This window comes from Miniopterus natalensis, chromosome 19 (genome assembly GCF_054644295.1).
Source record: "Miniopterus natalensis isolate mMinNat1 chromosome 19, mMinNat1.hap1, whole genome shotgun sequence".
Classification (NCBI taxonomy): Eukaryota; Metazoa; Chordata; class Mammalia; order Chiroptera; family Miniopteridae; genus Miniopterus; species Miniopterus natalensis.
Window position 1 is genome coordinate 16,995,025 of NC_142099.1, and position 26,305 is coordinate 17,021,329.

Below are 26,305 nucleotides of genomic sequence, written 5' to 3' on the forward strand. Positions count from 1 at the left end.
TTACTGGGTATATACAGATAGGATTTCCAAATATTCTTACTATCAGATAAAATTTTGGACTGCAGAGATATCCCATAGGCTAGTCAGCTTGGGGCAAATCTCAATACCGGGAATAATCTTAAGAAATAAAGTGAAAGCTTGTTTGTGGAAATCCAGCTTACACTTGCTTAAGACAGATTTCTAAGTAAAGTGGCACTTCATAACACAGGTCCAGAGAGGGTGCCTGCTGCAGAGGGGTTGAGTCATAGATAAATTTAGGCTATCCCAACAGAGTAGCAAATTTTCTGGTCACAAAAACACTTATTAAAACAAATAATAAACAAACAAATATTAACAAATGTAGCCCTAAAATCGAGTAAAAGAATAATTGAAAATGACCACTTATGATTTATTCTCACAATACATGAATATTTACAGAGTATAAGTCCCCAACACAATTTATTTCACCATTGGCAATACTGTAACAAGTAAAACTGAAATACCTACCCTTGGCAGCTGTTATATGTGGTTTCATGTCTTCACCTCCAAAATAAGGCAGAAATTGCAGAAAAACCTAACTGGCCTCATTGTCAGTGCTCTAAATTCATATACTTGACCATGGTACCAAGTAAACAGTGAAAATATAAGTGAAATATTTATTTTGGGTGTTAAGGTGAAAAAAAAGTGTTGATAAAATTGTTGCAATTCTCTTAGAAAGATAAACATTATACTTGATAATGGAGTCTTTAAAATACTTTTTTATGAAAAGTCTTGGTCTCTGACATATCTCCCCGGGAGGAGTTGGCACCTCCTAGAAGGCCCTCGGGTCCTTGGGCAGCATGGCCAATGTAATTTTCAATTTAAAACTATATGGTTACAAAATTCTAACACTGTCATGAAAGGAGAGGAACAGGGGCATGATTAATGCCAGAGAGGCAATCCACAAATGTCCAATTAAATTTGAGTTTTTATTTAACTTGATTTGTTGCAAATCTAGAATATACTTTCTTTGCCATAGTAATATTGACCAAAAATCATCAATCACATTTTATAAGAGAGAGCATTTAAATTATGTAAAAGTTATATTTGAAAAGGCACAGCCATGACCAGGTGGCTCAGTTGGTTGGAGTGTCGTCCCCTACATTAAAAGGTGGCAGGTTCAGTTCCAGTCAGGGCACATACCTAGGTTTCGGGTTTGATCCCCAGTTGGGGCGTGTATAGGAGGCAACTGATTGATGTTTCTTCTCACATCGATGTTTCTCTCTCTCTCCCCCCCTTCCTCTCTCTCTAAAAAGAAAAAAATTAATAAACTATCTCCTCTGGTGAGGGTAAGAAAAAAAGTACAGATAACATTATGGTCATTACCAGAGTAAAGGGGGTGGGCGGGTAGTAAGTGGTAAAGGGGGCCAAATATATGGTGACAGAAGATGATTTGACTTTGAGTGGAGGGAACACAAGGCAATTTCTTTGTTTCATAGAAATGTACACTTGAAACCTCTATGATCCTATTGACCAATGCCACCCCTATAAATAAATAAAAATTAAGTTATTGCCACAGGGAAAAAAAGAGCAAGGAAAATCAATTAAGTGAGTATTTAATCAGCTCAAGAATTTTAAATTAACATACTAAGCCAACTAAGGAAATGAATGGGAAGGAAAAATTATAGTGGAGACCAGACTTAGATGGTAATTTTAATAAAAACAATACAACACAAAAATTCACTCAAATACCATAATTGACTCACATACCAAAATTGATTTAAAATTAAGGAAATAATCAGAGATTTAAAAAAATTATCAATTTTATGTTAAAAGAGATAGCCAACACAGTTCTGCAGGTAAGATCATTAAAACCTTCAAGTAGATCATTTCAAAGCATTTCTATTAGAAAGAGAAAACAATATGATTATAGATATAAAATCCTACAGTGAAACAAAATTCCCAAATTTCGTGTCAGTGCCACAAATTCATTTACATTTGGTATGTAAACACCCCTACTCATGCATATTGGTTTCAGATGGTGTTTGCTGGAGTTGTAAGTTTTTTCTCTTTACACTGCGATTAGGAAGAATTGAAGTGTCCTCTGCAATTGCTGGACCCAGCCCTGGAGTGCCTGGTCTAGGCTCCTCCTAGACTGAGAGCCGGGAAAAGACATAATATCTGGCTTTTTGAGAGCAGCCACTACTAGAGCCCCTAATCCTGGCCATTTTACCTCGATGCAAAAGTCCTCACACCTTATACATGCTAGACAGACATAAGCAGAGCAAGGACGATGGTCCAGGTATAGAAACTCACCTGGGTAGAAAGCCCTGGATGCCTAGCAAGGGGCAAAACTGGGAAAACAAGAACCCTGTCCCCAAGGTAACCCTTCCTCCCCTAGAATATTGCTGGTCATGTGGTTTAGATCCCCTGAACATTTCCTCCCATCTAGGCCTCAGTTGTATTTCAGCTCCAGGCCCAGAAAAGCAGCAAAACCAGACAAGTGATGCAGTGGATACCTTAGGACCAGCTACATTGACTAATGAACCCCCTGCCATGGCACTTGCCAATCACTTGTTGACCAATCAGTGGAGACCATGCCCTGAAAGAGCTGATGAATATTCTATTAAGACCCTCTCCTGAGACCTCCCTTAAGATTTCCCCCGTAAGAGAGAGATAAATATGCTCAGGACACAGGACCCAGTGTACGCACCCCTCTCCCCTCAAGGGGAGCACGTCAGCACCATTCCCTTCCCCTTTCTTCTCCCTGAAGGGACCCCTGTGAGACTTGCAAGCAGAGGAGCAGTAGGCAGCACCAGATTGTCCTGGGCTTACCCTCTGAACCTGTCTCCAAGTTCCCCTTTTCTCTGATTTCTCAGTGAGCCAAAGCAGTCCATTATTTTTTGAAATAAGGGATTTAAAAAAAAATCCTTTTTTTCTGGACTCCTCTATGCTTTCACAAATATGGTCTTGCTAAAGAGGTCATGCAAGTCAGCTTTAAGACTCAAAGCAGAAAGTGGGGGGATGGGGACATCTATAATAGTGTCAACAATAAAAAAAAGTTAAAAAAAGACTCAAAGCAGGGTCAGTGTCCTCTTCTAGGAAATCAGTAAAGATTTAAGGATGCATAGATTTTTCTGTGAAGATTAGCTGATAATAAGCAGGCCAAGTCCTTAGCGCTGTGCTCACTGTATAGTGATCATTCAGTGCTTGTTGGCTGCTGTGATTGTTGTGATGATTCCAACGACATCAAAGGGGAACTTCCCAATCACTTGTTAAAAATCAGTTTCTCTGTTCAGGGAATACCTTTAAATATTATACCGGATCTCGGCTTTCTCAGAAAGGTTTTGTGTAATCTTTTCTCTCAGACCTTCCCTTTCTCTTCTCTATAAAATCTCTCTGGATTTCAGTGAATTCCTCTGCACATATCTTGTACATGTCCTCCTGGGTCCTCTCTCTTCATCCATGCCCTGCATTTCCCCTGTGCTTGTTTCCTTGTATATTCCCTCTGCATATGTATATTCCTTGTGCATACTTGTCCTCTTTGTAAGCACTCTCCTAACCTGAACCACAGAAGCTGAACTGGAGATAGAAGATGAAGAGTCCGCACTCAAGGAAGATAAATCATTTAGAGATGTTAATCGGGAGAGCAGTTCAGATAAAGTGCATTGGCAATTCAAACAGGAAGAAATCATTTGTAGCAGGGGATGATGAAAGAGGTAGTTGTTGAGCTGAGTTTTGAAGGATTGTAACATCTAGATATGGCCAGGTGAGAGAGGAAGGGTGCTTTATTATTTTTTCTTCAAAAGAAACATTTTAGAATGAAACAAAAGCAGCTCAACTGTGAGTGCATGTTTAAGTAACAGCTACTTTTAAGCTGTGTGAGCCAAGAGGAAGGGTGCTTTAGGTAAAGGGAACAGCATGACCAAAGGTAGGATGTTGGATATGTATATAGGGCTATTTACCCTATGAGAAATTAAAATTTAAAGTGCTTCTTAGTTAAAAATAACAGTAAAACACTCATTGCATGTTAACATAAATAACATTTTAATGAAAAGTAACTTTCAAAAACAAAACAATTTAGTGAGAAGATGGCATCGTTATACATTTAGCAGTTCCCTTTAATGTCTGCCTTTTTAGAAGACAGACTCTCATTTCTGCCATTGTCCTCATTCTCCTGTAGTATGTTTGGGTTGAAGTGTATGAAGAGCAGCTGGCCATTTACCTTTACCTTTAATCACCACTTGTCTGGGGGTAGTAGCTGAGAGTTTCGGCATTTGAAGGTTTCCTTCAAGTGCTTACTATTTAACCGGAATTAATAGGGCAAACAATGAAGATTTTGTGGAGGAGTTGGGATTTGAGGTGAGGCTTGTAGGCATTAGATAAGTAGGAAATAGAAAGGAAAAAGAAAGGTTGAGGTCAAATAGTATAAACAAACTTATGAAAATTGCATGTCTCAAGATCAAAAGATTGGAACGGTTACCAAGAATTGAAGAGATAGAACAAAAGTAAAAATGACTATCTTTAACTGGGATCTGATAAAGTCTCAAGGATTATATAAAGACTGTGGGACAATTAGTTGGCCAGTAATGCAGGGGAAGAAAGAATGTAGCTAGCCATTTATTGAGTGCTTTCCATATGCCAGTTACTGATCTTGTGTAGTCATGCATTTAATATGCAAATAACTCTAGAATGATTATTCATTATCATTATTTTACACTTCAGAAACTTGAGGCACAGAGAAATTATGTTACCCATCTGAGATCACACAATTAGTAAGTGCAGAATTGGAATTTAAACTCAGGCAGTTGGGTTACAAGACCTGTGCTTTTATGGAGCACAGTAAGTTCACCTTAAATATTAAGAAATAAGATTATAGAAGGAGGATGGTACTAATTTATGAAGGAATCTAATGCAAAACAGAGGAATTTGAACTTGATACAGGAGCTTGTAAATAAATGTTTCATTTTTTTTTTCAATTGAGTTGATTTAAGAAATAATAAAATATTTATTGAGTGCCACCATCATGTGTCAGTCATTATGGTGAGGATATATGGATGAATGTGGCAGGGCCTGGTAATTGTGCCTCAATAGCTGTCTTTCCTTTCTTCTGAATTAATAGCATTTTCAGCTGACCTCATGGTTCACACATAATTAAGACTACATTCCCCAGCCTTTCTTGAAAGCTGGAGTGAGTGGCCCCATGACTAAGGTCAGGCCATTGGGGTGTGAGTGGACCTATGCTTGCCACTGTCTGTTGGAGCTTGGCTGAAATGACTGGCGGTATACATCCTCTGCCTTCTTTTCTTTTGGTTTGGTCCTTTCCTCAATCTTATTGCCTATACAATGCCAACGGGAAAGGTGTTAAAAAGAAGAGAATAGAATCTCTTTGAAATGGAAATTCTTATAAATAGGAAGGATTACATAGAAACCTGCTACAGTGAAGCAGGTGAATGAAAAATCTGTCATAGGAATTATAGTTGGTAGGGGCAGCAAGAATACCAAAGATGTGTGGAAACGGTTTATCAGATTAGTAGTGCTCAGTTGGTTAATTTGAATCTGTTGATCCTGGAACAGCAAACACCTCCACTCCCGACCTGGTGTTCTCAGGAATTTCACATTCATAAAAGATGCTTGGCCAGAAAGGGCCATGGTTATCCAGTCATTTGAAATGTCAGCAAACCTCGGGAAGAAAGTGGCAATAGTTTTTCAAGTCATATGAGCAACCTCCTTTTATCTTCCTGCTTTTACAAAACCCCATGATGCTGTTATTTTTATTTATTTTAAATTTTTGAATAAATTATTTTTTCAGAGCAGTTTTAGGTTACAGCAAAATTGAGCAGAAAGTACAGAGTTCCCATCTTACCTCCTGCCACCATACACACACAGCCTCCCCCACTGGCAACACAGGGCATCAGAGTGGTCCATTTGTTACAGTTGATGAACCTACATTCCTGCTGCTCCACATCCTTGTCAGAACTTGGTGTTGTCAGTGTTCTGGATTTTTGTCATCCTAGTAGATGTATAGTGGTATCTCGTTGTTTTAATTTGCGTTTCTCTGATGACATAGGAAGTGGAGCATCTTTTCATATACTTATTTGCTGTCTGTATGTCTTTGGTGAGCTATCTGTTCAGATCTTTCACCCATTTTTAAATCAGGTTGTTCATTTTCTCATTATGCTATGATTTTCATACTCTTCTTCTTACAGATAATGTGAGAGACAGCATGCTTTAGTGATTAAAAATGAGTCCTTTATAATCAGATTGACTGTAAGAATCCTGTCTCCATCACATAATAGCTGCGTGACTTTGTAAGAGTTATATAAGCTCTTTGTCCTCAGGTTTCTTCTTGATAAAAAGGGGTTAATAATATGTGATGGTTAAATGAGTTGATACATATAAAGGACTTAGACTAGGGTCTGACTTGTAGTAAGTACTTAATAAGTGTTAGTGTACAGTGTTTATTACTCCATCATGTCATGTACTCATTATCACTGTCCTTTACGGTATTTCCTGTAGACAACTTTTGCTAAACTTATTCACACAAAATTGTAAATTATTTTTAGGGGTATTTATAATTTTTAATCTTTGTTGAACTTAAATAAATGACACCATTACCACACGAGCATAGTCTCTTGGTAAAAGATTCAGCAAATACACAAATTTATCTATATATATGTAGTAAAAATGAAAGTTCCTTTGCATGTAACACCCCTCCCCCTACTTCCTCTTCTCTTTCCAGATGTAACTACTGTTAACAGTTAGAGTGCGTTGAGGCTGAGCAGATTGGCTTGAGATGTTCCATATTAATTTTTCTTTTAATCAGAAGCCTCTGGTAGTGTCCTTGCCTGGAGTCTTGTAGTAGAGAAGCTTCCTGAGACTCTGCAGTGTTAACCCGTCCTCTCCTCAGGACTTCTTAGTAGGTCTGATTCCGACTAATACCTGCTTCTCTCTATTTACTCCTTCAATTTGTGGCAGCCAGGGCTATTTAACTTTTGATTTTGGCAGTTGGGTGCCGAGAATGTCCACCTTATGTAAGATGCTCAATCTAAGTGGTATGGAAGGTTATCCCACTTGTCGCTCAGGGTTGGGGTGGAGTTGTGCTGGCAACCCTTTCCTGTTCCTGTTGTTTGCTGTCTAGGGCAATGATTCTTGACCTTTTAGGGTTCAGAGACTACACTGACATGTGACTCTAAGGATAGGAGGAATCTGTCAGGGGTCTGTCAGTGCTCTCTGCCATCCTCCTGTGTCTGATGACAGGATCTGGGGAATGTGGGGAGACCTGGAGATACCTTTATAATCTTTTAGATCTAACTTCAGTCTACTAGTTAAGGACTGTTCAGTAAATGAATATCCCAGTTGAGATGGAGATAATTGTTTACAGCTTGCTTTGAGAATTATAGAGCTAAAGTATTTTAAAGGGTAATTAAAATTTTTATTTCTTTTCATTTTACTTGTAATTAAAATATTTTTGTTTTATTTAAAGGCTAGAGTAGGAATATAAATTAATGTAAAACGTTATAGAAACAGGGTAGAGGGAATGATTGACTCTTTTGGAAGGGTTAGAGAAGGTTTCCATATTTGTTAATCCAGACAAGTCCAACTGTCAGGATTTTACCCTCCCAAATTTGTGTAAAGTAGGGTTTCTTAAACTACCTGCAAAGAACCTCAAAGGCAGAGGAGAGTGAGAGTACCCCTTGGAAGTTCAGGATATACCTGAGAAAAGCTTGAAAATTTCTTAAATTCTCTGTTTTATCTTAAGAATTCATGTGAATGTTGCATTTCATTGCATCCTGATTATAGAAATATTTTAACTTCAACTAGAAAAGGAAAAAAAACCCATTCCCTGCTAGTCTATTAATTGTGGGAAATGGGGGTGAATGAAAAGAGCTGACACTACATACCAGGTTTAACATCCACCTTCATTTTCTTAGTGTATCCCCAGCACGGCTGAGTTTATGCCTGGGGGCATATGTATACTGGCTTGAGAAAAAACAGATTGGTCAGTCAGATCACGGGACATCTTCCTCTTCTTCATGTGTCTGTAGTGTGGGCTTGGGGAAAATTATTTAATTTGAGTCTGTTGCCTTTGTAAATTGGGCTAATAATGTTCACCCACACTTTTGTTGGGAGATGATTCTAGAGTAGCTGCTCATTAAATGCTGATTGCCTACTTCCTCCTTTCCCCCCACATTCCTGTTGCTCTTTTTCTCCTTGGCTTTACCCCTGGTTTCATAACTGCTTAGTCTGCCATGATCAGCTTGCTTACTGTCCTGCTGGTCTTTATCAGCCAGTGAGCAGTTGACAACAATACTAGAAGATGCTTGGGATATAACCAGGGAAGTTCTGTAATAACGGAGAACAGCTGAGTTAGGAGCATTCCGCACACTGGGAAACGGCTCAGATGGACTCATCAAAGTAGGAAATGTCTAGGAAGGCTCTTCTATTAATCAAGGGACAGATGTGTCAGGCTATAAAGCTTAGGATCAGCGTGTAGGACTGAGTGCACTGATAGAGCCCAGTTTCTGAGCAGCAACAAAAGCTGGTGATGTTGACTTAGTTTTGTTTTGTTTTGTTTTTCAAAGCTGTCAGAGTATTAGATCAGTGGTCTGAAGATTTCGTAGACTGAAGTACATGTTCAAAAATGTATTATGTCTGAAACCTTACAGTTAAAAAGAAGTTATGTTTTTGTAAATGATAATACCCATCCCTGTGGTTCTCTTGATGTTAGTGTTTCATTAATGACAGCTTCATCCCAAACCTCTCTATTTCTCTAACTGTACTGCACATGTCAGTTGAGGTTCAGGAGGGTGTAATTAAGTCACTTCTGCAACTCTCTGGGTTTTTAACTAATTGAGAACAGAAACAGAAGCCAAATGTAGGACAAAATAATGTACTGAGCTTTGTTACTGGTAAAGGTGGATTGGAAAATGTGGTGAGGATTTTAGTATTGCACTCTTCCCAGCAAGAAGTGAAAGCCCCCACATAGAAGTAGAACAGAAGAATAGGGGTTTCTTCTCAGTGCAATGAGTCATGACACCTGCCACAGCCACAGTTCCCTCAGATGGAAACTTTGGGCAGGAGCTAGGCAGGCATGTTTTAAACCACTTAACCTGGTTTCTCCCCACTCCCAGTGCTGGGCTTGAGATGGGCACTTGACCTATGGGCAGTCTTAGGAGACAGACCCCTACTATCTGGTAATATACCTTTTCCTCATCCCCACATTTTCTTATTACCCCCCCCCCATATTTTCTTCCAGATGTTGATACTACCTTATATTTACTGAGTGAGTAATATGTGTCACGCTTTTTTCATGTATTAACACATGCAGCCCTCATAACAACCCAATGATGTTGGTGCTTTATCATGATTTTACAGATGAAAAATTGAGATTCAGATAGGTTTAATATTTACGTTAAGGTCACATTAAACTGAGGAATCAGGATTCAAATCCAGGCAGTCTGGCTTTCTAATTCATGCTCTTAACCAACATCCTAAAGCTTAGATTATTTTGTCAAGTGTCACAGAATTTTTTAAAAAATTTTATTTATTGATTTGAGAGAGAGAGAGAAGAAGGAGGACAAGAGAGAGACATTGATTTGTTGTTCCACTTATTTATGCATTCATTGGTTGCTTTTTGTATGTGCCTTGACCGGGGATCAAACCCTCAACTTTGGTGTGTCAGGATGATACTAACCAAGCTATCGGGCCAGGGCACAGAATTTCTTTTTAAAGTTTTGATGGAATTAAATTGAACCTATAAATCAATTTGGGGAGTATTGGCATCTTTTTCATATACAGATATAAAACAAATGACATGTAGAAGTTTTAGAACTTAGAGATCTTGGGTATCAACTAGTCCAACCCCTTATTTTTCAAATAAAGAAACCAGTATGCCCATGGACATGAGATACCTTTCCTACGGACACATTGGGCCAGAAAGAATTCAAGGTTTTTGACTGAGTTACGTGCTCTGTGCAGCATAACACAACATACCAAGTATTGCATGGTGACTCAGAGGTCACAAGGCTGATTTTATTTCAGCAGAGGAAAGGGGGCTACAGTTACGTGGACTCTGTAGTGTATTACGTGATATGATGGGATTTCCCCCCCCCCCCCCCCGACCATATACCTATACTCACTGGGCATAAAGCAGATTATTAATCTTAAATCAAGTTTATGAAACTCTGAATTGTATCAACCTTGCCCTTGAATTGATTGCATATATAATTTAGCAGAAAAACCAAGAGAAAAATACAGAGTTAAAGTTAATCCTCATTAAAATGTTTAGGTATATTTATTTTTAAAATATTTTAAATTTATATTTATTGCCTAGAAGTTATTGCTGAGTAGGCTTTTCTAAACTACAGTATAGGCATGGGTCAAAGTTTTACACAATTGAATATACCTAGAGTTGAATATTTGTATTAGAAATGTAGACTATTGGAGCACATTTTAATTCAGTAGAATATCAATAATAATTATAGAAACCCCTGGTTTTTTTTTAGGTAATAGTTGAAGAACCATATCAATATCTCATTGAGAGATTGATTTGTTAGTTGCTGTGTTAGCCTTTTCTGATTTTTATTTAATCTAAAGATAGTATAATAATGCTAAAGATATTTAAAAATAGATCACTTAATTAGCCAGCTGTTGTGGCGGCAATGCTGTGTAACAATGCTGAAACGTTGATGGCTTCAACAATAAACATTTACTTTTTTAACTCATGGTTCTGTGCGTCTGTGAGGGAGCCTGTGGATTAAATTCAAGTCTTTTTCTAATAATGCATTTTGGGTTCATTGGCTTCCTGGGACATGTTCTTTTCTTGGTCTTCTCAAGAGAACAAGCCAGATAACTCAAATTTAAAGCATCTGCTCAGGTTTTGTTTATCGATAGTCTGTGGCTCAGTCCAAAATGATTTGGGCAGGGAAATATTTTGCTCCACATACTCCCTTGGGAGGCACTACAAAGTCACATGACCAGGGCCACAACTGTACAATTCTGGAATAGAGAGGGAGTAGAAAATTGGTAAAAATAATATCATCTATCACAGTTACCTATAAATCTCACCATCCATATAGATTTTTAAATAAAATATTTTTCCCTGTATTACATTCTATTTTTATGACATAGGAATATTATGTAGGAATAATCATAATGTGCATACCATTTTAAATTCCTTTTTGTCCTTTGGTGGCTTCCTATTTTGGTTATAAAACATTCTGTTATTGTCTTTGAAACCATCCTTTGACTGTAAGTACTACTTGTGTTACTCTGTTTTTGTTTCTGTAATTATTTCAAATAAGTCATTTCTCTACTTTTTCTTTCTTTCATTACACCCACTATACTGTTTACCTGGAACATTATTGTCAACTTTTCAGATTCTCTCTTCTTCCTTCACCCAGATTTCTCTTCTCATATCTCCTATATGAAACCATATGGCCATCTGCAACCTATTGAAATATAGCTTGTGCGTCTTTTGGCTAGCATATAATTAGGACTCATTAGGCTTCATGTGACAGGAACTCAATTTAAACTAGCTTATGCAAAAGTAATTTATTGCAAGGGATATTTTATAGAATTAAGGGAACAGTGGATTTTCAAGACTGAGGATGGGAACAGATAGAGCTAGGCCTCAGGAGTGGCTCAAAGTGATGGGACTCAAGTGAGACTGTCTTGCTTGTCTGTGTTTAGGACTGACTTCTCTCTTTCTCCCTACATACTGGCATTCTTGAGATGGGTAAAAACATGGCCACCAACAATTCCCAGTTTACCTCTTAAAAGTTTCTGCTGTAAGAGGGACACTATCATGACAAACTCTTTGGTCATCAGTACAGAAATTTTAGGAAATAGGTTAACTGGTCTAGTTTCTATGAAGGCCATGTGGTTTGAATAGAGGGAAGCCTTGTTCTCAGAAAAGGAGGTTTAGAGATATTGCTGGACTAATAAAAATAGGTGTCCACTAAAGTAATGTGAATTAATAAGACCCTTTTGTGTCCTTTTCAGGGGAAGGGACATACTTGCATACACACATGCATGTTAGTGTGGCTCTTGTTTGCTATTTTCTTATTGTAAATTAAGAGTATTTTCTATTTCTACCTTTGTAATGAGTCTGCTATAGTGATTCTAATTGTCATGCCTGATAGTCTTTCCAGCTTACCAAATTTTTACTTACACTCATTTTTTCTCACTTTTCTATTTTAGTTTAAGAGCCACTTGAAAATGAATAGGTACAAATGCATAGTATAAAAGCAAGAAGCAGACTAACCACATTTGGCACAGAAAGAAATTGGACCATGTGCACCATGACTTTATCTTTTGAATGTGTTCGGTTATTTTGGGAAGAAGATAGCTGCCAGTTAGACTTTGCTGAATGTGGTTCTCCTGTTTCTAGTATATGTGAAAATTGTAGTTTTAAGGCATCCAAGGGAGGTGCTAATTTAGATATCATATTGCTCATTTGACAAAAATGATGTGGCATTAGAGTAAGAATTAAAAGGGATTTCACTTGTTAAAATTGCTACAGGTTTGGGGATGTTTAAGTGATTTAATTAAATCAAAAATATTATTGAGTTTCTTTGGGTTCAGAGCAGGGGAGAAGGTAATGAATAGAAGAAACATATATCAGATTTTTGGTAGCACTGATAACTTTCTGTCCCTTATTCTCATATACCTTTAAAACGCCCTAAAATTAAAATGTTTATGTCTCGACTATATTTCCCAGTATTTTTTTATTAATATCTGAAGAGACATAAATATTCTTTGTCAGATTTTACATTCTAATTTTTAGATTATAATAGGGCAGCCTTTAATTAAATGCTTTTAAAAGCAGTGTTGCTCTTGTGCACTGCTCTGTTTTACTTGAATTAAAACTGATCTATTAGTCTTGAGTTCACAGAACAGCAAGCTCCATATTTAAAAGATCTCTGCAAATCTAATTTGAATTGAGCAACCATTAATATTTATTAAAATCCTAATTCAGAGTTAACTCTCAGGTTATTTATCTCTGATCTAAGAAGAATGCTCTGGGGGAAGAGACAGAAAGTTTTGATGTGGAAAGGAGTGGAGACGATCGGGTGCACACAGTGGCATTCTGTTGAGGCACATACTAACCCTGGGTCTCAGCAGATGAGTAGACTTTAAGAGGCAGTGTAACAGTGCAGGTCAGAGCATTACTCTGAAGTCAGATTACCTGGCTTGTACCCGGGCTTCACATTTGCTATTTTGTGAGAACTTTCAACTGATTTGTGCTTTTAAGAACAATTTGTCCCACACATTTATTGAATTTCCACTATGTACTAGGTATTATGCCAGGCATGGAATATTCCCTGGTAAACAAAACAGAGTTTGGGATTGTGGAGGGGGCTTCTTTAGATAGCCTTAGCATTGGGATGGCCTCAGGCTTCTCTGCCGTCCTTTCCATATCTCATCTCCTACTAACTCTCACCCATACTCCTTACGATCTAGCTATATCATGGTTTCTTTTCTGGTCCTCAGTAAGCCTTTTCTCACATCAAGTTCTTTCTCCCTAGTTCATTCCATGGCTCACTCATTCTTATTAAGCCCAAACGTCAGCTGGATCCATATTGCCTCCTGCCTTCTCCTTGCCTTTTGTAGTACTTTCCAGTATGTGATCCTGATTTATTTTCTTCTATGTTATTTATCTCTTCCATAAGAATGTTAGCTTTGGGAACGCCAGGACTACATTGGTCTTACTCATCATTTAGTCTCCAGTTCCCGTTATAGTTTCTAGCACATAACAGGGACTCATAAAATATTTGTTGAATGGGCGAATGAAAGCTGATACCAGTAGTCAGTCATACAAAAGTAGGAGGCAAGAGCTAAGACCCTGAATTGGGACTGAATTTTCTGTGATTAAAGAGTTGAAATGATAAAGTGACAGAGGCAAGAGTGTGTTGGGCCTTGCAAGTCCTGACAAGGAGTTTGTATTTTGTTTGAATTTTAGTGGAAGGGTTTTAGTCTGGAGTTTCAGTGTAATCCAGTGTATTTTCCAAAAGTGTTCTTAGGGAGGAGAATACTGGAGGAAGGAGATGGGTTAGAGACTTTTATAGTAGATGAGAACGTTGCTTGGATTAAGCTGGTATAATTGACATAGAGCAAGATGGGATAGATGTGGGGTGTATCTTAGAGGCAGGGCTGCCATGCTGATGTGAGGAATGTGGCAGAGATGAGACAAGGATAAGATCCATATTTCTTGTTTGAGAAACTTGGTAGAAGGTGGTGTCATTTACTGAAATGGGAAATCTGAATGAGGAACAAGTTTGGAGGAGACATTAGAAATTCATTTTGGGTCATGTTTGAGTTACTGATAAGAATTCCACATGGAAATATCAGTAGAATTTTGGATTCCAAATCAGGAATTTAGAGGAGACATTTGGGTTGGGATAGAAATTTGGGACACTGTCAGCATGTAGATGGTATTTAAATTCATGACAATGAGAGATATTACTTAGAGTGTGCAAGAGGGAATCAGAAAAAAGCTCAGGTCCTAAACTTGGGGAATTTCTAACATGTAGATGTTAAGTAGAGGAGTGGCAGCTGAAGAGGACTTGGAGAAGGATTGTCCACACAAAGAACACCTGGGATGTGTGTGTCTTGGCAATCAGGGATTCTGGGGCAAACTGGAAGGGTAAAGACGTGGCTTCTAACACATGCTGCATTTTCAGAAACATAACATAAAATGAGAAAAACTTTGAGAGGGCAAATGAATATACTTGAAGGGTTTTAAAAAGGAAGGATATTAGCATGTCTAACAAATAAATGATGACAGTCTTATTACCCTAGCCTAGAAGTATAGTTATTCCTTATTTTGATATTAGTGGAAGTTTTGATTTTTCATGAAGTTGGGAAGTAATTTTTTAAAGTGTAACTTGAAGCTGGAAATAATTTTTTTTGTGGGGGGGGGGGCAGTAGTAATGGTGTTAGTGTCACCTAATGGCAAAATAAGATATTGCAGCCATATTAATATGCTGCCATGAACAAAATAACGGAATTAGAAAGAGAAAAAGAACATTTCTGGGCGAATTTTAGGCCTAGATCAGCAGATTTACCATAGTTACAAGGTCCTGTTCTCTTTAGCCCTAGCCTCTTGTCCTACCGCTCTATCATATTACCCGTTTGGTCGCTGAGCAGATTGTGTAAATATATTGTCCTTTTAATTGTTTTTCAGGTTTCAGCTCAAATATTTCCCTTTCAGGGAGTCCTTTCCTGCCACCTCACTTACAGTTGCCCCTACACTCCTTACAACTAACCTACTCTTTGTCACATAAGCCTCGTTTATTATCTTCATAGCCTTTAGAGTGATTTGTAATTACCATATTTGCTTCATTGCTTGTTTTCTCATTAGCTGTCAGCTCCAAGAGGGCAGGCAACTAGTCCTTCTGTTCACTCATGTAACCCCAGTGCTGAGGGCAGCGTCTGCAATTTAGTAGCATTTATGTTGAACTAAAGCGAATTTGTGAATATTTGGAGAATGTTGAGTTTGTATGGTGTAGAGATCTATCCAGAAAACAGAATTACACTGTATTTGATCACTGTAACATTGTTTGCTACATAAATGCAGTGTGAAAGCTTTGACTCCCCCCTCTCCCCTTCAGATAATAAGTGGTACTGTGTCTGGAAAAGAAAAGATATGTAGCTTAGGGTGTTGAATTGTATATTAGTTAATTTTAGTGACATAAAATATATTTTAAAGTACTATATGTGGCCTTGAGGAGATAAGTTTTTGGAGACATTTAGGTTTAATTATAAAATAATTCCTGTGAATGTATTTGTGTGTGTGTGTGAATTTGTAGATATTTCTAGTATCATGCTTAATTATTCCTTCTATTTATTAAGAAGAACAAAGACAGTATTTCTAGGAGAAAAATAGAGAGTCAAACAGTAGTAGCTGAGATATGGGCGGGTTTGTGTTGTTTCTCAGGGAACAATATGGTTCTTTTAGTCTGGCAGTACAGGGTGAAGAGAGTATATTTCCATTATGTGGCTCAGTCCAAGAGGGTAGCTTCCCTAGTTTTGAGATAATTATCCAGTGAGCAGAATTCTTTTTCACATGAACCATTTTTAAAGGCTGTGGATTGATAAGTTCATGTTTTTATTCAATGGGTGTGTTTTTTTCTTTTTTAAATCCCTGTGACTTTGACCAGGTGAATGTGGGAAGAGACCTTTGCAGAACTGAAATGGAGGTCAGAGCTTCATTACAGAAGGTTACTGGGTCATTGGATTCTGTGGCTACACTGAACAGTGAAGAATTTGTTTTGGTTCCTCAGCATGCAGATGATACTTCTACAAAAGATGAAGAAAAACCTGAACTGAAGGTAGTTTTTCTTTCCTACAAATGATACTATTTTAAATTATGGATTTTTTAACTAGGTGAAAGGAGATATATAAAATCCAAAGGTTTTTCTTAAGTGTTGACTGTGAGAATAGAGTCAATGTTTGATTCATTAGAGGCTCATTATTTGGTTGGTATATTTTTGAAGTTTTTTGCTTTCGGTGGTTTATCTTTTAATTTGGAATTTAGAAAGAAGGAATAGAAGGGGAGAAAGAGAAAGGATAATTGGGAATTAGACTTAATGGTTAAATTTTACGTAAGTTTAATTTATTGGAATAGTTTTGTCTTTCTTACTGATAGGTTAAGTTGGTTATATAAATAGTAATGTTTACTTTTCACTTTTTTTCCTTTATGGCTTTAAATCAGCTGGTAACATTCTAGTATGTGATTTAACAGTTGACTTGTCTAAATATTTTAAAATTATATGTCTTATATTTTTAGCTGAGTTTGTATTTCGATATGTTCCTTTTCCTTTTTCATTTTTGTGTTGCCTTTCCTAACTCAGAGAAAAAAGAGCAAACAAACCCAGGTATACATGTGTGAGAACTGGATATCCACCCTCTAGAAACAGGAGTAGAGAAATTAATCAGATGTGCTACATAATTTTTATGATTTTTATTTAATTTAAAAGGTGGGAGCATCAAAGGTACATTAGTATATAAATCTAATAAAATTATATAAAAGTCAGATTATAAAATACCCATTTTACATTATGTTGAGGATATATAGTTTTATAACTTTATTAAAATAATCAATGGCTTTACTTAAATTTATTTAAATATCTATTTAAATAAACAACTATCTAAATTTCTTTAAACATCAATATTTTAATGTATTTAATTTATGATGTTATTTATTTACTTAGGTTTTGTGTCCTCTCTGCTTTTAAGAAAAACCTGAGTTAACGTAAATGCAAGGAAATTAGCAATACTCCTCTTGGCAGTGAGCAAACAAAATTTGTAAAGAAATCAGAAATATGTTTATGCTATGATAAGAAATGTGACCTTTTAAATGATATTCATAGTAGACTCTGTCTATTTAAATTTATAAATTTTTCCCTTTAAAACTCATACATTTAAGATTACCTGGTTCTGGAATATATTCCAAAAAGAAAAAGAAAAAACAAGAAAAGAAAATCTCTGTAAACAAGTTCTTAGATCAGATGTAGTTGGAAACTGCCTGAAGCGTTTCTGAGAAATCCTTTTCTGAAACTAAGTCTTCTAGTTTAGCTATTTTTGTAATTCAAGATTTTGTATTATAGTACATCTAGTGAAATTAGGTACAACTATATAAATTCTTGATATTCAATGACTATATTTAAATTTAAATATTTAGATTGTTTTAATTTCATCTAGAAATGAAATATTTTCATTCAGCTCCAGAACCATAATATGATTGAAACAGAATTGTCTTGCTTTGTCTATAGATAGTTTCTAATGGTGATGAACAACTGGAAAAAGCCATGGAAGAGATTTTAAGAGATTCTGAGAAAGGGCAGAACAGTCTTCTTGTGGATCGTCAGAGTTTCAGTGAGATTTCAGACCATTCACTTGGAAATGTTTCAGCCAGCCAAACAAATAAGCCATCTCTTCAGTTAATTTTGGATCCATCAAATACAGGTACTGTACTGAACTCATAGAAACAATAAGAAAAATGGGATAAAGTGATAATAAAAATTTAAAAATCCTGTTAGCTTTGCTTTTAAGATCAGGGCCACCAGTTTTTCATTGCTGGTTGAGAGCTCTCATTTGGTTCTTATGGTTGCTAGCCTCTCTACCTGTGATATCAGTTTCAGTGTTTTTTGAGAACAGGGACTATATCTGGGTCTTTATTTGACCCCTAATACATAACACATAGTAGGCCCTCAATACTCACTGAACAAGTAAATAAGTTCTTGGTTCTCAGAGAAGTGTATTTGACAGTCTTTTATATGATGTACCTTTTTACTCAGTTTGACAACAGTTATTTAATATAATTTGTGAAAATTCTAAGTAAAATATCATTAACTCCATCAGTGTATTAAATAATCAGTCCATCATGAGTGAGTATAATTTGTGGTAGGAATACCAGCTTATAAATCTAAATGGTTTTGGGTGCAAGAAAAGCCAAGCCAAATCAAATGCAACTCCATCTGGTTTAAACACTAGAGGTATGGTTTGATCTGGTTTCTGGTAGAATTTCTCTGTAAACTATTCAGTTTTGGCCCTGGCAGGGTGGCTCAGTTCTTGGAGCATAGTCCCATACACCAAAAAGTTGTGGGTTCAATTCTCAGTCAGGGCACATACCTTGGTTGTGAGTTCGATCCCTGGTTGGGGCATGTATGGCAGGCAACTGATTAATGTTTCTCTCTCACATTGATGTTTCTCACTCTCTCTTCTTCTCTCTCTAAAAATCAATAATAATAATAAAACAACACATATCCTTAGGTGAGTATTAAACTATTCAGTTTTGATCTTTTCCATGTCACCTTTTTCCTTAATTGACTTTCTTTATGGACAAAATGTAGTTAGTAGCAGAAATAGAAAAGGCCAAGTGATTTGTTGATGCCTGGTGGCTGAGAGAAAGAATGTTCTTTCACCCATTGAACAAAAGTTTTGAGTTTTACTCTGATTGGACCAAATGAGCCATTTTCTCACTAGGGGAATGACATGAACTGATAGGTATAGATCTTGGTTATAGAGGAGGTGAGATTATCCTGTTTGGCTTAGGGCGCTCACAGTCCATTTCGGAATGTTGGTGTAGGGTAAGTATAGACATAGGCCAGAGTGCTACATAGTAGGCCCATGATAGTCCTAACTTACACTATACACAGGATTTATTCCTAGTGAATCAAATATTTAAATGTGAAAAAGAAATCTATAAGAAGAAAATATGGGAGAATATTTTTGTGGTTTTCAGGGGTAGGAAGACCCAAATCAGAAAGGTAAAGGTGGTTATATTTTAATACATAAAAACTTGAACCTTCTGAATTAGAAAGTTGCCTTAAGAAATATGGGTAAAAGATAGACTAGGAGAAGAAATTTGTACTGTATTGGGGGTCCCCAAGAACACCCATGCTTTGGTGATTCACTATAAAGACTCATAGGTCTCAGCATAGGGCCACACTCATTAAGCTATATATATGTATCTATATCTATATCTGTATTTTTAAATTATAAATACTAGGTTGGAAACCTTACAATTAATTTTTGTTAGTTCTTGATTGAAGGAACATGAGAGATTGTATTTTTTATTGTATTTTGCTTTATCTTTTGAATTTCTTAAATTCTTACCCCTCCCAAAAACCCCAAAGCATACTGATATCAACATTCATATAATTATTATTTTTTGGTTAATATAGTAATTAATAGAAGGGAAGAAATACCTTTTATCTTCTAATGTAGCTCTGATGGGTTGTTGGAATCAACTGTTCTTTGCATTGTCTTGGATAATATGATTCTTATTCTTGAGCATATTTGATAGGATCATGCATTGTGTACTTTTTGTATCATGCATTGTGTACTTTTTGTATTCTCAACACCCATTACATAAATACATTTTAAAAAAATCTTTTGCTGAAGATCTCAGAGGATAAGAAGAATTTCCTTTGCTTTATAAGTAACTTTTCTAGTTATATATTTTTATTTTCACTTTCCATAAAAAGGCATGCTATGCTACATTCTGAACGTTTGTGTCCTCCCCCAAATTCATATATTGAAATCCTAATCCCCAAGGTAATGGTATTAGGAGAGGGAGCTTTTTAATCACTTTGGAGGTGATTAGGTTATAAAGACAGAGCCCTCATGATTGGGATTATTGCCCTTATAAAAGAGACTCCAGAGAGCTAGCTCATCTCATTCTTTGAAAAACATCTCTTGATTGTTATTTTCTTTGAGTACTTTGAAGATGTTATTCTACTGTCTTTTTGTCCCCATAGTTTTTGATGAGAAATCTGCAGTCCTTTGAATCACTCATTGTTCTTCTATCTGTAACATACTGTTTTTCCCTGTTTACTTTCAGTATTTTTTTTCATTATCTTTGCTTTCAGCCTAGTTTTGTGCAGCATGGTTATGAGTAATGGGAAGATTTGGAGACTAGCTGAATATGGGTTATAGGTGGGCTAGCAGAGTGGCAAAGGGAGAATTTTCTACTACCTGATATATGCAGACAGATAATCTCTAATCACAGTTCAGCCTTTGCTACATGCTGTGCTTAGAATTAAAGTGAACAGTTGTTGTTTAAAGAGACTTATTGATGATGAGTGGGGGGAGAGTTGGGGGAAGCAATCATAGGATCATTCATCAAAATAACAATTATTTTGGGGAAAAGTTTTCCTTTGGAATACTTAAATAGTTCATAAAGCAACCAAGCCAGGAAGGAGCAAAGTAAGAAGCTTGACTTTGGTTGTTACTGGTATGAGCTGTAACATCTTAACATTGTTTACTTGTTTAGGAAAGTGGGCTGCTTACTAAATTTGGTGCTATGCATGCAGGATCTTCACAGCCGAGAGAAACTTTTAACTGATTTTGGTTTTATTTAATCCTCATTATTTTTAGCCCAATTCACACTGTCTTTAGTGCAGGTTTTTCTCATTGTTCTATATCATTTGAACTCCATGTTTTTATTTTTTAAAATATAAAGCTTAGCATTTTTTTCCTTTTCTTCTAAAGAAGTTGTAACTAAGTAAAATAATACTTTGTGAGACTTGGAAGTTTAAAATGGCCAATTCTATAGATTCAATGACATGGATGCATAGGTGAGACTGATGAATGTCAGAGGAATGGAGGAGGGTGGGTGGGTGGAGGGGGAGAGAGTGACCAAAGAATTTATGTGCATATATACACAACCCAAGGACATGGACAATGGTGGGGAGAGGGACTGGGGAGGGGGAAGGAAAGGGGTGGAACCGGTCATTGGGGAGAAAAAGGGACATCTGTAATATTTTAAACAATAATAAAATAAAAATAAAAAACCAACCAATTCTAGAACTCTGAATTAAGGTGAATGATAAACTTTAGAAGACACAGAAAAACCTAAATTTTTCATTTGTTTTTCTGCAATAGGCAAAATTCTATGGTGAAATTTTGCATTAACTTACGAGTGTTTTTTCTTCAGAAATTTCTACACCTAGACCATCTTCTCCAAGTGGATTACCTGAAGAAGATAGTGTTTTATTTAACAAACTGACCTACTTAGGATGTATGAAGGTTTCTTCCCCACGAAATGAAGTGGAGGCTTTACGGGCAATGGCAACTATGAAATCTTCCAGTCAGTACCCCTTTTCTGTTACTTTGTATGTGCCAAATGTTCCAGAAGGTTCTGTGAGGTGAGCTCTAATTCTCTTTTCCCCCTTAGACATATTGCAAATTTTGGGTGGTGGTGATGATATTATATTCATAAATCAGGCTTAGGACTTACTGTTAATTCACTTTTACTCTGTAGACATGCAAAGTAAACATGTTTATTTGCAAGGGGCATTTGCAAAATTATGCTTAGAATATTATAAGTGGAAATATAACTGTAAAATACCCGTAATTTCTGTTTCTGTATTTTGAAAGAGCCTGAAAATCTGCCTCTACCTTGTCATGTAGCAGTGGTTCAAAAAATTGGAGTGAGCCCTTGATTTTCGGCTCTTTTCATCAGACTGGAAAGAAGCAAAATGGCTTTTTCTTTTATGCTTAATTAGGAATAATGTTTAATGTCATTTAAACCTGACTCTCTTTACATTTAAATCAGATGTTACTCTCCTACATTCAGCCCTCCAGTGGCCTTCAGTCACACTTGTGACTATATTCTTTCCCCTCACTGGGTCTTTTTTTCTTCATAGCACTTTTCCTTGATTCAACATTATGTTATATACTACTTATTTGCTTATTTGTTTATTGTCTACCTTCCTCACTAGACATAAGCTCCGTGGGAGCAAGTTATTTTTATTTTTCCCTGGTGTAACTTTAGTGTCTAGAGTAGTATCTGGTCCATTCAGTAAATATTTGCTGAATGAACAAATAAATGTACCAGGTCTAGGAAACTAGGTCGAATGTGTCCTGAACCTATAATATTCCCTGAAGGCTGACTTAATCTTTTTTCAAACCCTTTTTGATTTTCATCATTCTCTAAAGTTTAGAATGTGAGATGATGTTAGCTAATTTCTAAAATAGCAATATGAATGACAAGGTTTTGGTAAAAATTCTTTGAATTTTTCAGGAAAGGATTTTATAGATATATTGTTTGTATGATAGCTCTTAAAAATGTCGAAATGCCTTTTAATGTTATCTGTTTAGTTTCAAAGTGCCAAACACACATTGACAAAGACTTACTCTTTTGACTTGCCTCTATTTTTAGTGGGTACTCCTCAGTTTCACAGTTTGAGACCCTGCAGTGGTCTTGAGTTTTTAGATCAATCTAGGGCTCAGGATTTGTATAGGGAAAGTCAGAGAATTATTTGTTCTTAAATCCCACAGACTTCTTTTACCTCTTAAATTCTGTTTTAATTTGATCTTTGGAACCACTCTGACCATTTTGGGGGGTAAAAGAGGTCTTGTTTGAACAGTAACCTGGGGCTTGGATAAACTTGTAGGTGCTGCTCTCAATAGAAATGAACTCTTCGTGGATGGTCTGTGCTATTCTGACCTGGCATTCCTTTTCCTTTTGCTGTAACAGAACAAGAATAGCAGTTAGGGATGGGTGACATAGATTTTACTAGGCAGTGTATACTTGGCTATGGGAATAAGTGAATTAGATCATAGGAAACGTAAAAGTGAAGTAATTGTCGAAAGAATGTGATGAATTTGTGTGTGTGTGTGTGTGTGTGTGTATGCTTATACATTATATACATATAGCAAGAATAGGAAGATAATTGATTTTCTCACATTATTGGTACTAGTTTATTTTGTGATTTTAAGATGAGTATGTTTATATGTTACTGACATAGTAAAACTGTTTGCCAAAACAAACAAAAAACTATTTGTGTTTTTTCTTTGATAGTTAATATTTTATTCCATTTCCCATCACTGTTCTGCAGAATCATAGACCAGTCCAGCAATGTGGAGATAGCATCTTTTCCAATCTATAAGGTGCTGTTCTGTGCACGTGGACATGATGGGACAACAGAGAGCAATTGCTTTGCATTTACAGAGAGTTCCCATGGTTCAGAAGAATTTCAGATACATGTCTTCACCTGTGAAATTAAAGAGGCAGTAAGTATAATATATTGTAGCTATTTGCTATGGAGATTAATTAGGGTAATATGTTTGAGCTCTAATCTCAGTGTGATAAATTTGTATGTGTGACCATATACCATATTATATGCATTTGGAGTATATTTCTAAAGAGAAGGTTCATATTTGTGATTGCATAGAACTGAATAGGGAAAGTCAAATCTTGTAACTGTATGACAGTGGTATTATAGGCGGGGCACACTCAGCCTGACAGGTGGGACAGGAAGAGTCCCCTTGATGAGCTGTCCTCCCACCCACCATGGTAGTCATTGCTCAGGTTCAGGAAGGGGGAATGTTTTTGCACCTTTTTATTATTTTGCCCAAGTTAATTGATCCATGTAATTATAAAAAGTGCCTCTAACAATACCTTTTCCTCTGCTGGGCATGATGGTTGCGTATTGCTTGCACTTGGATATTGTACTAAGATGGTTTCATAGAGCTCTGTGGTCTCACCAGTAATTGTTTATTATATACATTCACTTAGAGGCTGGCTTTTGCTCTAGAGAGCTGGCCTAATTAAACATACAAATGCTCACATATAGCAGGGTATCAACTTGAAGGCCTTCAAAGGGGCCAGGAAGTTCCTTTTAGTCATCCTTTTTTTTTTTTTTTTAAATATGTCTTTATTGGTTTCAGAGAGAGGAAGGGAGAGGGAGAGAGAGAAATAGAAACATCAATGATGAGAGAGTTGTCATTGGTCGGCTGCCTACTGCACACTCCCTACTGGGTATCACGCCCGCAACCCAGGCATGTGCCCTGACCGGGAATCGAACCACCATCTGCTAGATACTAGGTCGATGCTTAGCTGCTGAGCCACACCCAGCTGGGCTCCTTTTAGCCATTCTTAAGTGGTGTGGTTTGTTCTAAGACTGGAGAAATAGTTCAGAATCGAATGGCTGTTAACTATGTGGGAAAATTTCCTTCTTTTCTGCATCTGTTGAATTCTCCCCAAATTAAAAAAAAAAATTTGTACTTTTAGAACTTTAGTACTTAGGCTTTAATCAGTAGGTTTGGATGAGCAAGGTCTTCAGTGTGTCTGCTTTGGGGAATATAAATTGTCATCAGAAAATGCTGAAAGCTGCAGTTATTCTTATTGCTCTTTACCATGAAACATAAATAAACCAGTGTATTAACAGGAGTTCTGAGAGCTTCTTTCTGGCCACAACATTTGAACTCATAGAAATGTAGGTTTCTGTGTGTTTGATGCTAAGCATTCAGGGCATGTCAGTCCTTAATCCATGAACACCAAAATGAACATGTGCAGACACATGTAATTTAGATTGTAGTCATAGAGTTCTCTGCTAGAACCCATGCCTGTGTGAGTAGTTCTGAATCTATTTCATCTAACATTTATGTACACACACACACACACACACACACTCTCTCTCTCTCTCTCTCTCTCTCTCTCTCTCTCTCTTTCTCTCTCTCTCTCTCTCTGACTGATGGTAGAGTGCTGGCATTTCATGTTGGCAGCCATCATTTAGCATACCTGTGTGGTTTCTGGAAAATTGGCACTCAACAGCAAGGAAGTGAACATTGAAGAGTTGCAGAACCTGCTGCTTGGAGAGGCAGAAGCCCTGTGGCAGAAGGAAGCTGAAAGGGACCTGGCTGCAAGCATTCTTCTTACCTGTGACGGTATGAAAGTCTCCTTGGATTATAGCATTCACTTGTGTATGGATGGAGAAATCTTTGTCATTTTTGAGACTTTAAAAAATTTAAATTTTTTATTATTCTCACCTGAGGACATATTCATTGACTTTAGAGAGAGGAACATCGATGTAAGAGAGACACATTGATTGGTTTCTTCCCACATGCGCCCCAACCAGGGCTGGTGATCGAGCCTGCAACCGAGGTACATGCCCTTGGTCGGAGTCGAATCTGGGACCCTTCATTCCCAGGGCCAATGCTCTAACTACTGAGCCAAACTGGCTGGGGCTCAGTTATGCTTTATAAAGGGATTGATTGGTCATAGAGCTTTCATCCCACCTGCCTTTGGGTTTTACCCATGCCTTTACAGAAGATGTCCAACATCTTCCTCTCTCCTCAAAAAAGAATTACCCTTTAATTAATCTGAAGTCTTTTTCTTGCACCTACCAGTTGTCTGATTATTTGGTTCCCAGAAGTTGTTTTTTCTGTGCTGAAGTGACAACTTTAGTCTTTAGTATTTGGTCTTCTCTTGTTGAGCACAAGCAATTGGCAAAGATAGCTCAGGAACAGGTGACAGACATTCTTATTGCTTAAATATGTACTGTGTAGCAGTGTTACTAATTAATTTGTTTTCTGTTGTTTTCAGAGTCCCAGGATGACACATGAAGAAGTTTGTTAAAAGCAAGATATCTTTTCAAGTAGGATAAGCTACATGGCTACCACTACCAGAAGTCATGTCATGCTCTTATTTCACCATAGCAGCACCAGTGGTGGCAGAGAAGCCAGTGAGGGTGATGTCTTCATTGGACCTGTGGCACAAGGATTAGGGGTTCTAAACCAACAGAAGAGTTAGGGAACATTTGACTCGCTACCCTGGATGTTCTTCTGCAGGACTCTGTTGGAGTGAATCTCAGTGATCTGTGGTGGAAGAGTTGGGATCCTGATGCCGGTGATCTTTGTACAAGAGAATGACCAGCTAGGCTTCTGCTGAAAAAGCGAAATATCAGAAAGCATAGAGAAAAAAACCAAGAAAGCACCTATTCTTGTTGCCCTTTTATGGGTATATTATACAAAACTGTTCTTAAAGATGTTTTAAAAGGCTTAGTTCACTCTTTAAGAATTTATTTTTACTAGTCAGTATAATCAGGTT

The 26,305-nt window shown here is 37.0% G+C and overlaps 1 protein-coding gene across 1 annotated transcript in view; it reads left to right on the plus strand.

Annotated features, from left to right (window-relative positions):
• The window catches only part of RABGAP1L (RAB GTPase activating protein 1 like), a 368,977-nt gene that overhangs the window by 22,160 nt on the left and 320,512 nt on the right, over positions 1–26,305 (plus strand). Inside the window, exons 2-6 of the mRNA XM_087827782.1 lie at positions 16,125–16,163; positions 16,248–16,295; positions 17,739–17,931; positions 21,407–21,617; positions 23,313–23,487. Coding sequence (XP_087683908.1) covers positions 16,158–16,163; positions 16,248–16,295; positions 17,739–17,931; positions 21,407–21,617; positions 23,313–23,487 — 633 coding nt within the window. The 5' untranslated portion in view covers positions 16,125–16,157. The remainder of the gene's footprint in view (positions 1–16,124; positions 16,164–16,247; positions 16,296–17,738; positions 17,932–21,406; positions 21,618–23,312; positions 23,488–26,305) is intronic.